Source organism: Drosophila suzukii, chromosome 3 (assembly GCF_043229965.1).
Source record: "Drosophila suzukii chromosome 3, CBGP_Dsuzu_IsoJpt1.0, whole genome shotgun sequence".
In the NCBI taxonomy this organism is placed as follows: Eukaryota; Metazoa; Arthropoda; class Insecta; order Diptera; family Drosophilidae; genus Drosophila; species Drosophila suzukii.
Genome location: NC_092082.1, coordinates 24,685,684 through 24,697,170, shown reverse-complemented (window position 1 = coordinate 24,697,170; position 11,487 = coordinate 24,685,684). Strand labels below are relative to the sequence as shown.

The 11,487-nt window shown below is 38.1% G+C and overlaps 2 protein-coding genes across 2 annotated transcripts; one reads left to right on the top strand and one right to left on the bottom strand.

The window, feature by feature from the left end:
- Positions 1–478: 478 nt before the first annotated feature.
- On the bottom strand, positions 479–10,229 carry eg (eagle). The gene is made up of 3 exons (XM_036821955.3): positions 9,811–10,229; positions 3,655–3,732; positions 479–1,986 (listed from the first exon to the last, which is right to left on the bottom strand). Exons 2-3 carry the CDS (start codon positions 3,730–3,732, stop codon positions 934–936), a joined length of 1,131 nt encoding a protein of 376 aa, XP_036677850.2. The 5' UTR covers positions 9,811–10,229; the 3' UTR covers positions 479–933.
- On the top strand, positions 4,684–5,255 carry LOC108020083 (uncharacterized). Its single transcript, XM_065864367.2, is given in 3 exon segments — positions 4,684–4,695; positions 4,778–4,897; positions 4,899–5,255. Coding segments are annotated over 3 exon segments (321 nt in total). The 3' UTR covers positions 5,088–5,255.
- Positions 10,230–11,487: the final 1,258 nt, after the last annotated feature.

Below are 11,487 nucleotides of genomic sequence, written 5' to 3'. Positions count from 1 at the left end.
GACTATTTGGCATGTTTCCAGTATTGGAAAAAACGTTGACATAAGTATATTATATTGGGAGGGGATTTCTTTAAAGGGGCAGAAATTGATTTGGAAGAACAACAAACAAGATGTTTGAATTTTACTAACAAAACCACCTTACTTGCACACAGTTGTATACAATTTTTTTTTTAAAAATGTATTGATTAAAATTTTACAAGATTCACTTCAATTCTACACTTTTTTATTTACTTTTCTTTTACATTTTGATCATTCTTTAACTGTCTAGGAAAATAAATTATTTAAAAATAATAAAACAAACAAAAGTCAATGGGAGAACAACACTTCAAATTAAAAATTCTTAAATTATCCTTATAGAATTTTTGAATATAAATTAAGAAAACAATAAAGATGTAATTACATTTACATCGGAAATCAAATGAAAATCATTTGTAAATTGGGCTACAGACTTAAATAGATGTTAAGTAAATAAACTTAATTATTTTTAAATTATTTAATGTCATTGAGCTAAAATACTAAATATAATATGGATATTTGTACATAATTTCACTGGCACCAAACTGTTCAATTTCATATTACTTCATAGAATATATTTTTTCTGTAAGTCGATGGGTATTTGTTAGATTCTTCATTTATTTTTGTTGTTTGGTAATTTAATTTGTAAGTTTATTAACACCTAAATAAACTCAATCTTTATGTCTGATGTGTTCTACATCTCATACATATAAAGCGACATAGACAATTTTAAATTAAAATGAATTAAGTAATTCCAAGAAAACTGCTGCAATATGTTCTCAAATCGACATTCGAATTTTTTTCTAACCCCATCGACTTACTATATTAAAGGTTTATTAAATACTCTGTACACACTTAGAACTAAAGTACTCGAAATTGTTTTGGCACTCGAACGAATTCTGCAGTCACGAGATGATCTCAGCCTGTCAGTGTTTGTGATCTCACCAGGGTGAGATCAAGGGGCGTGGACTTTCGGACGAAGGTCGGGGATTCCCCCAAACAGTGACTCGCCGCGGCGGGCTCACTTAAAGTGGGACTATTGGAGGTGTGGGCCAGCGGACTGGCGGGATCAGCTCGCGATCTGAAGGACAAATCGATGGGCTCCTCCAGCTCGGGACTGCTGGCCGTTGGAAACAGCAGCTCAGTCTTGAACTGATCCTTGAAGATGGGCAGTTGCGGAACTCCGGCGGCGAGCAGTACTGGCGGCAGGTGGCTGAATGGGGCAAAGGAGCTGTACAGCGGCTCCGAGTGACTCCGAAAGATCTCGAGCAGCTCCTGGTGGCGCTGCCGCTGCATATCCGCATCCGGCTCAGAAGTGGCCGGAAAGTTCGGATGCCGCAGATCCATCTTGGGTAGGCTGGAGGCGTTCATGGACGAGGGTGTGGTGATCTGCCCGCTTAGTACGCTGGTGGCTCCATCTTCATTGGGATCCTCCGCAGATGATGCCCCGGAATCACTAGGCGTGTTGCTGAGGCGAGATTCGAGCTTCAGTTGCCGCTGGTGATGATGATGGTGGTGGAATTTGGCCGCCTGCAGAAACGAGGGCGAGGCGGCGCCACCCACTCCGGTGCCCACAGCCGCTCCCTCGATCCTGGGCGATGTGGCGGTGGCCGACTTGATGCAGGGATTGGTCTTATCCTGATAGGTCTGCCGCGCCTGGTTGCTCGCCTGCTGCAGTCGAGCCAGTTGCTCCAGACTCGCGCTACTCACTCCGCCACCTGACCCACTGCCGCCTGATCCCCCTCCTCCGACGCCCGTCGTGGTCTGCTGCTCCTGCAACAGGCAGTGGATCTTGAACCAGTTGGACCTGCGACCGTAGCGGGAACCACTCTTGGACATCCCCACGAGGAGGCACTTGCGCAGCCGGCACGCCTTGCAGGCCGTTCGGTTCTTCTTGTTGATCACACAGTCTCCGTTGTGCTTGCATCCTGCTATCGCCGCGATGTTGTTGTAGGTACGACCGAAAAAGGACTGCGGAGAAAAGGAAATTGCATTTAGTTTACATGACTAAATGAATAGGGGGATGCAACTGGCTAAGATTATTACAGGCTAGTTTATAGGAAGTAAGCTGTACGATCAGTTTTACACCTTGCAGTAGGACTAAAAGTTTTGGTTAAAAGTTGTCAACGCAGTAAAAGCCGCCCCTAAAAAAGATATATATTTTTGATTCGTCCGTTTCTGCTAAAACAATTCTCTATGATTTAAAGCTATCTAACGACAATATCTTATAGCTCCCCTCAAAGTAACAAATCCGAAATTAACGCTTCCGTTTTTTGATTAGATTCCCTTCTATTTAATTTCATATTTCTTCTATGTTTTATTAAAAAAAAAAGACTACTTAAAGTTTTTCTAGGTATGTGTCTGTATTTTGCTGTTTAATGCTAAATATATAGTATGTATAAGTTCTCCTTATCATTCGCTTGCCAAAGTTAGCTTTCTTAATCAGGTTTTTTGTGTGAAACACTTGCAATTAGTTGGAAAAATCCGCAGTGGACACTGATATTTTGTGATTATATGTGAAGATTTTCAAGAAATTGCAGGACGCAATGAATTTTATGATGAAAAATGAACGACGGAAAAAAATGAAATAAATCAAAACCGAACGATCCTAACAAGAATTTAATTATATATTAAAAACTGGCACTTTCAATTGGAATACTATAACACTATTGCCGACAACCATAAACTGTCTTATTGTAAATTTTTGAAAATTCGTGGTTGATCGGCATTTTAAATAGTTAGAAACCCCTTTTTTATAATAAACCTTGTATTGCCAACAGTCATAGAAATAGTTGTATTTATTTCTATATACAAATTTTTGGATATACACTTTTTCTTTAACATCCTTAATCATACCTATTTAAAGTTTTAAGATCCAATAAGATAATTGAAGCAAATCGATCACAGATTAACTACTTAACACTTCTCCAGGTTTTTTATTAATCAATTGTTTTCACCTATTTGCACCTGCCACTGTTGTGCTCCCCCTGTTGAACTTGCTTCAATTACAAAATGTGCGTTCAACTACTTGTAAGACAGCATTAACAATTGTTGGGCAAAAATATACTACTCTTCGTGATCCATTTTCTATACAACAGCTGATTCCCTTTTGTTTTGTGACCATGCCAACTCATGGTGGAGAGCTTGCCCCCAGTTGATTTTGAAGTTCAACTTTGAGTGGTGTTTGATGGGTGTCTGGGACTTTTGTTTCCGATTGCGCTGACTCATCTAATATGCATGTAATTTTTATTTGATTGACTGCAGTTACAATTGTGCTCGCCTTGGGGCTTACCTAGCTCTATATATGGACCCGCCCCGCTCGCCCTGTAGACTGCTCTGAATTTCGCAGACTTTTTCCCATGCCATTTGAAGGTGAGCCTTGTATTGTGTCCGCTGCGCACACGTATCTACTTATAGTCAATTAAAAATCGATTAATCTACCGAATTGAAATTTAATTACAGTAATAATGTTTTCGATTTCGCTTTGTGAAAAAGTAAAAGCCAAAATCGAGATCATTTTTTGCACATTTTGACCACGGTATGTGCGAAATGGAGTCCCCCAAGTTTCTCACAATCGTCGGGATTAAATTCTATAAAATATCGATTTGGACTGCTGTACTGGCATAGCAACAAACTCACCTTGCAGCCTTCACATGTAAATGCCCCAAAATGAAAACCAGCCGCCGGCTCGCCGCACACTTTGCACAGCTGGTTCATCTGTAAAACAAAATGAAATTTTAATTTAAAATGGTTATTTTTTTTATTTATAAAATATTAGGTATTAGGTATTTTAATCGTAGAGTAAAAGGGTATACTAGATTTGTCGGAAAGTATGTATCAGGCAGAAGGAAGCGTTTCCGACCCCATAAAGTATTTATATTCTTGATCAGGATCACTAGCCGAGTCGATCTAGCCATGTCCGTCTGTCCGTCTGTCTGTCCGTCCGGATGAACGCTGAGATCTCGGAAACTATGGGAGCTAGGCTATTGAGATTTGGCGTGATTCCTGAGCTTCTTACGCAGCGCAAGTTTGTTTCAGTAGAGTGCCACGCCCACTCTAACGCCCACAAACCGCCCAAAACTGTGGCTCCTACAGTTTTGATGCTAGAATAAAAATTTTAACTGAAATGTAATGTTCTCATCAATACCTATCGAATAACCCAAAAAAAATTTGCCACGCCCACTCTAACGCCCATAACGCTTAAATCTGTATACCGCCGGTAGGTGGCGCATTTTAATCTCGCTTTGCTATTTCTTCCTTGTTCTTTCTCGTTTTTAACCGAACAAAGGTAATACGAAACTAATATTTATATTATAGTACTTAATACCTTAAGAACAGATTGTCAGGGCTGTATTATAATTTGTATAAAAGCCGTATTTCTTATTCCTTGCTATTTTCCCAGTTACCCCATCCCACAACGTGTTGCCGAATGCCTAATTGAAAAAATCCAACTCCGGCGACCTCTTCACGATTGTCCTTGTTATTGATGATGCCTTTTTTCACAGATTATTTTTCCCTGGGTTGTGTTTTTGCTGGCGGGCCAACACATTGACTCTCGGCTCAGCTGTGATCAAGACGAGGCCATGGCCAAAACAACAACCACGAAAGCCACGCCAAAGAGCGCAAGAAGAAGAACTGCAGCGGCAAAAACAACAACATGCATAACCGATGACCCACTGCGTTTCTCTTTATTTTTATTCTTTTTTTCGGAATTCTGTTTTTTATTTCGCTACAGGTCGTGGATAGAAATTGAGGTACGTAGCGACCGGTTTGGGCTTGCACCATCAAAGTTTCGGTCGCGGCAATGTCAGGAGACCCTGCACCTCATCTCACCCTCTCTTTCACCCCGAGAATGCCTCTCTCTCACTTCCCGGGAAGACTACGTTCACACATCTAATGCAACGTACTATAGTGACTTGTTTTGCCTGTCCATAAAGCCTAAGGTCAAGCGAAAAAGATACAGCGAGGAGCAAATAAAATATCTACAAAAATCTTGCGTCAACTATTTAATGAGCATGAAGAATCCGAGGGAGGGATCAATTTTGTCATGGATATACATTATAAATTCTTAGATACTGCTGGGATTTTCTTGCCTCATTTGTTAGAGCGCGGGCATTTGGGAAAAATGAGTAATTTTTTACAGTACTCCTAATGTAAGGTCAAAAATTGATAAACTTGTTCTTAGAAAAAATATGTGCACTTTAAGTAAATGGAAATCAGTAATAAAACAGTGAAAAATCATCATCAAAATAATATGAATATAGTGACACAGAATTATAACCATTTGCATATATCATCAACTGCATTAATATTTGCCTAACTAATGTGACTATCTATAACCCTCGCCAAGTTATTGGATTTTATTTTATAAAAAGATGGCATTTGTTTTGCATTACAGATCTTTTTGGTTCACAGTTTACTACGTTTTATCTTGTTGATATAACGAGTTGCCATCAATTTCCGTGTTTTGAACTTTTAATTTCATAACTTGTTACGTTTGAACCAACATTCCTACTAAAAATATGTATATAACAAATACAAATACTTCAAATTTAAATAAACAGTAAATTCGTAGCAATTAAAAATGAAATATCGCCAAACAAGTAAGTAATAAATGGAATAAAAAAAAGAATATTTTATTTTCTAAGCCATAGGTCAGTCTTATTTAATGTTGCTATATATAAGTTATGTTTTAAAAGTTAATTTAAAAAACAGAACTAAGTTTTTTATTTTTATTTTATATTAAGTAAACTTAAACTTAAAATGAATATTGGTAAAAAGATTGAGAAATTTCCGCTAAAATCTTTTAGTGAAAATATGACTAGTGTTTATAACTGGATATGTTTACAATATTTTCTATTGATTGTGTCAAGTTAATTATACCAGTAACTCGTATACTAAAAGAGAACTAAAAGATAGTAGAAGGAAGCGTATTCGACCCCATAATGTATGTATATTCTTAATCAGGAGCAATAGCCATCTTCGTCTGTCTGTCAGTTCGACCGTCCCTGTGAACGTTGAAATCTCAGAACTATAAAAGCTACACTGAAAATGAAATTAACCCTAAAGTCAAGGAAATCGCCCTATGTTGTCTTTTAAGACATTAATTGTAGGGTAAGATGCTTCCTTCATTTAGTAACGCTTGGTTGATTTAGGGAAAATTTCCTTGACTAAGAAAAAATATTTTTGTATTTAGGCTACATTTAATTTTGTGTTGGAACTTGGCATACATTTTCTTGGATTCTTGTGCATAGAAAACTTATTTTAGCAGGGCTCCACGCCCACTATAACGCCCACATAACGCTAAAAGCAGTCTAGAGCTTACATTTTTTTAATATTTTGAAAAAGTGTAAACAAGATTTTGTTCTGAATTTCGTAGAACGGCCCATTCACTAAAAAGTTATAAGCAAATAAAGTGTGCCATCTCGGAAACATGCAATTTGCTGCATGCATATCTGCATCTCCCTCGCACTACCTTTACCTGAGTAACGGGTATCTAATAGTTGAGGCCGACGACTATAGCGTTCTTTCTTCGTTTTTTTTTATATTTCCTTAATTTTATAAGGTCAAAAAAATGTGCCAAAATCTAGTCAAAAGATGTTAGCAATTTCTTCCGTTTTTCGCATGTGGTTTCGTAATTCTTCATGACCCTTTTCAGAACCAGAGCTGCCCCATGCCAGCCAGGTTAAGTGCTCCGCAGAGGTGTCCGCATCTGGACATTTTCTGGACCAGGGCCGCCAGTGGCAGGGAGCTGCTCCGCGAAATGCGCCCAGCAGGTGGTGGTGCCACAACGTGATGCTGCTTCTGTGATAATGGTTAGCCCCATCCGATCCCCGCCGGCTGCCAAATCCGACGCTGGCCTGCCAATGCCCGGCACTTTGCATATAAACGCTCGCTAATGGACACCAAAGGTGACAGCAGAGCGTTGCTAAATTGGCAAACATTAAATTTGCACCTTCACAGCGAGCGAGCCAGCGACCGCGAAACCGTGACAATTTTCGGCACAGCGGTGCGCTTTTCCAGAAAGCAGGAAAATCATCAAGCAGAGCTGGAGCCCGAGGAGATCTTCCATTGCTGACAAAAGCCTCGGAGTCTCCAAAACCCAGAACCGCAGTTCATGGTGAAGCTTCAGCGGTAATCTAGACTAAAAGAATCAGCTGAATGGGGGAGTTTTGAGAAAATGGATTTATAAACAACGCGTAAGCAGTGAAGTTCAATATGGGAATGTTTGGCTATAATGACAGCAGTTCAATGGGATCAGGAAATAAAATGGATCATATTGACGTCAAAATTAAGGCAGTTATGGAAAAGTTATTCTTAGACTTATAACTGAATTTTTTTCATATTAAATTCTGATCAGACATATATAAACTATATTTACGATGTTCCTCTGTAGACATATTAAAAAATTTAAAATAATGTGTAGTTGGTAGTTTTTATTAATTTAATATTGTGAAAAAGAACCTAGTTTAAAAAGTTTTATAATGTTTTAATAAAAGAGAATATTGATAAATATTAAAATCTATTTACCGAAAATATGCATAAAATAAATATGAATGGCTTCTCCAAATCGTAATAGAGGTCAATATTTATTATATGTACTCTCTATGCCAATTCGACTTTAAATTACAACATATATCGTCGTACCTGATCTCCCAAGATAGACACAGAGTCCCAAATCATTTCGATCCTTATTGAGAAACCCGAGGAAAATGCAATTGAACGGCACGCTTGAGCGATAAAGTTGCAGATTTTTATCCAGAGGCGGCATCTCAATCCTTTTAGCATCTTAACATTATCACGACAGCGACCAAGGCCACTATTCCACGTAACCGGACGCATATTTGAGAGGCTTGTTCTGGGGGCATCTTTAGTTACCCCTTCATTTCACCGAATAGAAGTCATGAAGGAAGACATAATTCCCATGCCACGAGCTAATTAAAAGTCCTCGAGCCGAGCCCCTACAAAAGGTGAATGTTATCTTTCTATTTATTTGGTTCGATGTGCAGCTTGGATTGTGGGAAAACAATGAACAGATGAACAGAAAAGAGTAGTGCAAATTCGAAACATTTGACTCTCCTATGCCGTTTCCTTTCAAATTTAAAACCAGAATGCCCATTGTTCATTTCTGAGTGTATATCGAACCCAACAGATCACAACATAGGAACGATCTTGGCTGACAGGCTTATCGATTAAGCCAAGATTAATGTTACACATTGAGCAGAAACAGACAATTAATTAGAAACCTAAACTGCTACAGAAAATACTTATTGATCGTAAGCCAAGTGGATGATTGTTCAGATCTAATCTCTGGAAATCTACAAAATGTAGTGTGCCAGTCCGAGTTTAGCTGGAGATGAACTCGATGGGGGACAAGTTCAGAGCGGCTTAGACAATAAGAACCAGATCAGTTGGTCGCTGCTACGTTCTCAACAAGCTCATCAAGTCGCTGTTGACAGACCTAAAAAATTGGAAGAAATCTTGGATTTTTCTCAATAAGCATAATAAACAAGGGCCCAAAAAAATGTGTCCTTAAAAGCAAACAAAATGATGGACAATGCCAAATCAGATAAAGGCAACAGAGGGAGAAAAGGTGTTCAAACAAGCAAACCACGATTGTCTCAAATATTTTGAAGCCGCTACAAAATAGAACAAGAATCAAGAACACAGCCCGCTGAACCCCGGAGCATTGACACAATCTGCAATCCAAACCCTTCCGCGACCCGAATCTCCTCCGATCTCGGCAGACAATTGCCGGTAATATGCTTTATTATTAGCCCTGCCAGCCACTGGAGACGGACATTCGCAATATGCAAATCCACTCAGCAGTCACACGCTCTAGTTTGAATTGTCTGCTTCCGCCAACCTCGATCCTCGATCCTAGGACCTCCATCCTTCATCCTCCGCGATCGAGGATCCACGATCATCCAGTCGAAACTCTGCCTCTGGCCCTTTTCTGCTTGATTGCCGACAGCAGTTGGACAATTAAATGTTTGAATATCTCCCAACTTTGTCCATTCTCTGCCCCTATTGTAGTAATTTCTTGACACTTATCGCACAAAAGGCAATAACATTATTAATGAGCATGTCAATGAGCTTCTTTTGTCTTCACTATTACACTTTTTCTGGTTCTCCTTGGCCGTCCTTAGTGGTAAGTATGAACTCATGGGACTTAAGGTTGGGTCTTGATTACAAAGTAAATTCGCTAATTCTTTGTGCACACACAAAAAACTTGTTATCATTTTTGATTTGTGTCTTGCCTTTTTATTCGAAATGCATAGTTTTATTGTTCACAAATTAATTTTAAAGTATTTACATAGTTGTTTTTATTACTTCAGACTTGTCTTTGATCAGTGAGATTTATTTGATTTATTGATTTGATTAATGTAGGATTTATTTTAAATGTTGTTTTGACCATAAATTATTGTTTTAACATTATTTAAAATGTTTAGTGCTTTAATTTACTAAATTAATCCATTTTATCGAACAACCCGACCTCACGTTATATCACAGTCTTTTTTCAACTTAATTTAGACAAATTATGCAAAGCGGTTCTAATTCAATTACATTTTTTATTTATAGGCCTTTTTTGCCTGGAAAGTGTTTATGTTTATTTATTTACTAAGTCTTGATTTATGTGTGATGAATTTTTAATTGGGTTTGCCTGATAAGTTTAATGAATGAATGTTTTGTTTATTTCCTAAATATATCATATGTCATTATGTGACTTGAAAAATATACAATACACTGAGTGTTTGTTAAAATCTCATCTAATCATATTTGCTATAATCTTACCTTAGAATGAATTTAAATTTCCAAAGCTGCATAAATTAAAGGTCCTAATAAATCCACTTTTCTATTTTATTTTTGTTTAGATGTTAACTATTAAGTTTTTTATAACTTCACACACTTTGGGTATTTCGGGATAAATATCAATTGATCATATCAGATATATTCTTCACATGTCACTTGCTAAATCCGAATTAACGCTGGTGATATAGCGACGGCTTTCGAGAGGGATTGTAGCAATCACGTGGCGCACATAATGCCGAAGAACTTCGCGATCGGTTGGATATAGTGCGATGACGATGGCGATTGCGAGAGCGAGAGAGCAGCGGAAGCCTGACTGACGGTGCTTGGCAGCGGAGCGTCCATCCGAGACTAAATCGATGCCGTCGTTCTGAGCGCCAAACAGACTCGGACTGCCAGGTTGGCCCTGGCCTCAAAGATCGTCTCATCCCAGCAGCAACATCTGCAGCGCAGCAGCAACATCAGCAGCAGCAACACCAACGGCAGCAGCAACATCAACAAAGCGCACGCGTCTTCGGCCGTGTGTGTGTGCGTCTTCAACAGTGGCAGGGCAAGGCGAAACTTAACTGTTAATCGGCCACCGCTGCTGCAGGAAATCCTGTTTGGCGAACAGCTGCTGCGGCAAATGCTGCTCCGCTCAGCTCTGCCGGCTTTACAGCCCTGTTAAGTCGGTATGATCTGTAAAGTGATCTGTACACTAGGCCAACTAAAATGATCCAAACAGATCAAGGCATTGAGGAATGTAATTAAAAATTGTTTCACATAATTCCATTATTTAAAAATTTGGCAAAATTGCTAAAAAATTGAATGAAATCCATTTATTAAGTAATAAATTGATGGTAAAGCTACATATTAAATATTTTTACAAATATGTCTTCTGTTTTTAAGATTGCGGTAAGAACTGATAAGGTTTATCAATCAATCCAAACTAGTTGTTTTGCAATACATACATATAATGAGCTGAATATCTTAATAGTGTTAACATCTGAATAGTGTACTCAGAAAAAATAAAGTATTTTCAGTGTAAAAACGTCTCCAAGCACGTAAAAGACAGAACCCGAGAACAAAATGCAGCTTTCAAGCACGAATTTTCAAGACCGAAAATACTAGGTTTCAGAACCTTTCGGTTTATCAAGTATGAATAATTCTTAAAGCTAGTCATATTTGCACTAAAACGAACGATTCAATAATAAAGTATGAAAATTGCAGGCATGATTTAAGGCCAAATAATTCCTAAATTGATATACATAAATATTAATATTAATTTAGGTTGGGTATGAATTATATGGTAGTAAGATAAATAAATATAATAATAATAGTAAGTATAATAATAGTAATATAATAAGGATATCTACATAAAATTAACATTTTAAGTTTACTTACGACTTGACGCTGAGGGGCATTAGCACTGTGTTATTTATGCGCCTTATATTCAGAGAACTTTCAGAATAAACAGTTGGGAATTATTAGAGTTGACAAATATTAAAATCCAAACTGTGCTCAATGTGAGAACTTTTTCAGCACGAACGTGCTTAAATGGTAAGCATGAAATCGTTCTTAAGTCAAAGCTGTTTATACTTGATTTCAGCACGGTGTTTTTCCCTGATTGTAGACAGCTTTAAACTGCTTTTATTTCTAACGGATCAAAGAAAGTACTAATAC

What these genes read in the sequence shown, in the direction of transcription:
- eg (XM_036821955.3), bottom strand. Translation starts at nt 3,732, where the DNA reads ATGAACCAGCTGTGCAAAGTGTGCGGCGAGCCGGCGGCTGGTTTTCAT. An exon ending in TTACATGTGAAGGCTGCAAG is followed by an intron (nt 1,987 to 3,654) that starts GTGAGTTTGTTG and finishes TTTTCTCCGCAG; the next exon opens with TCCTTTTTCGGTCGTACCTA.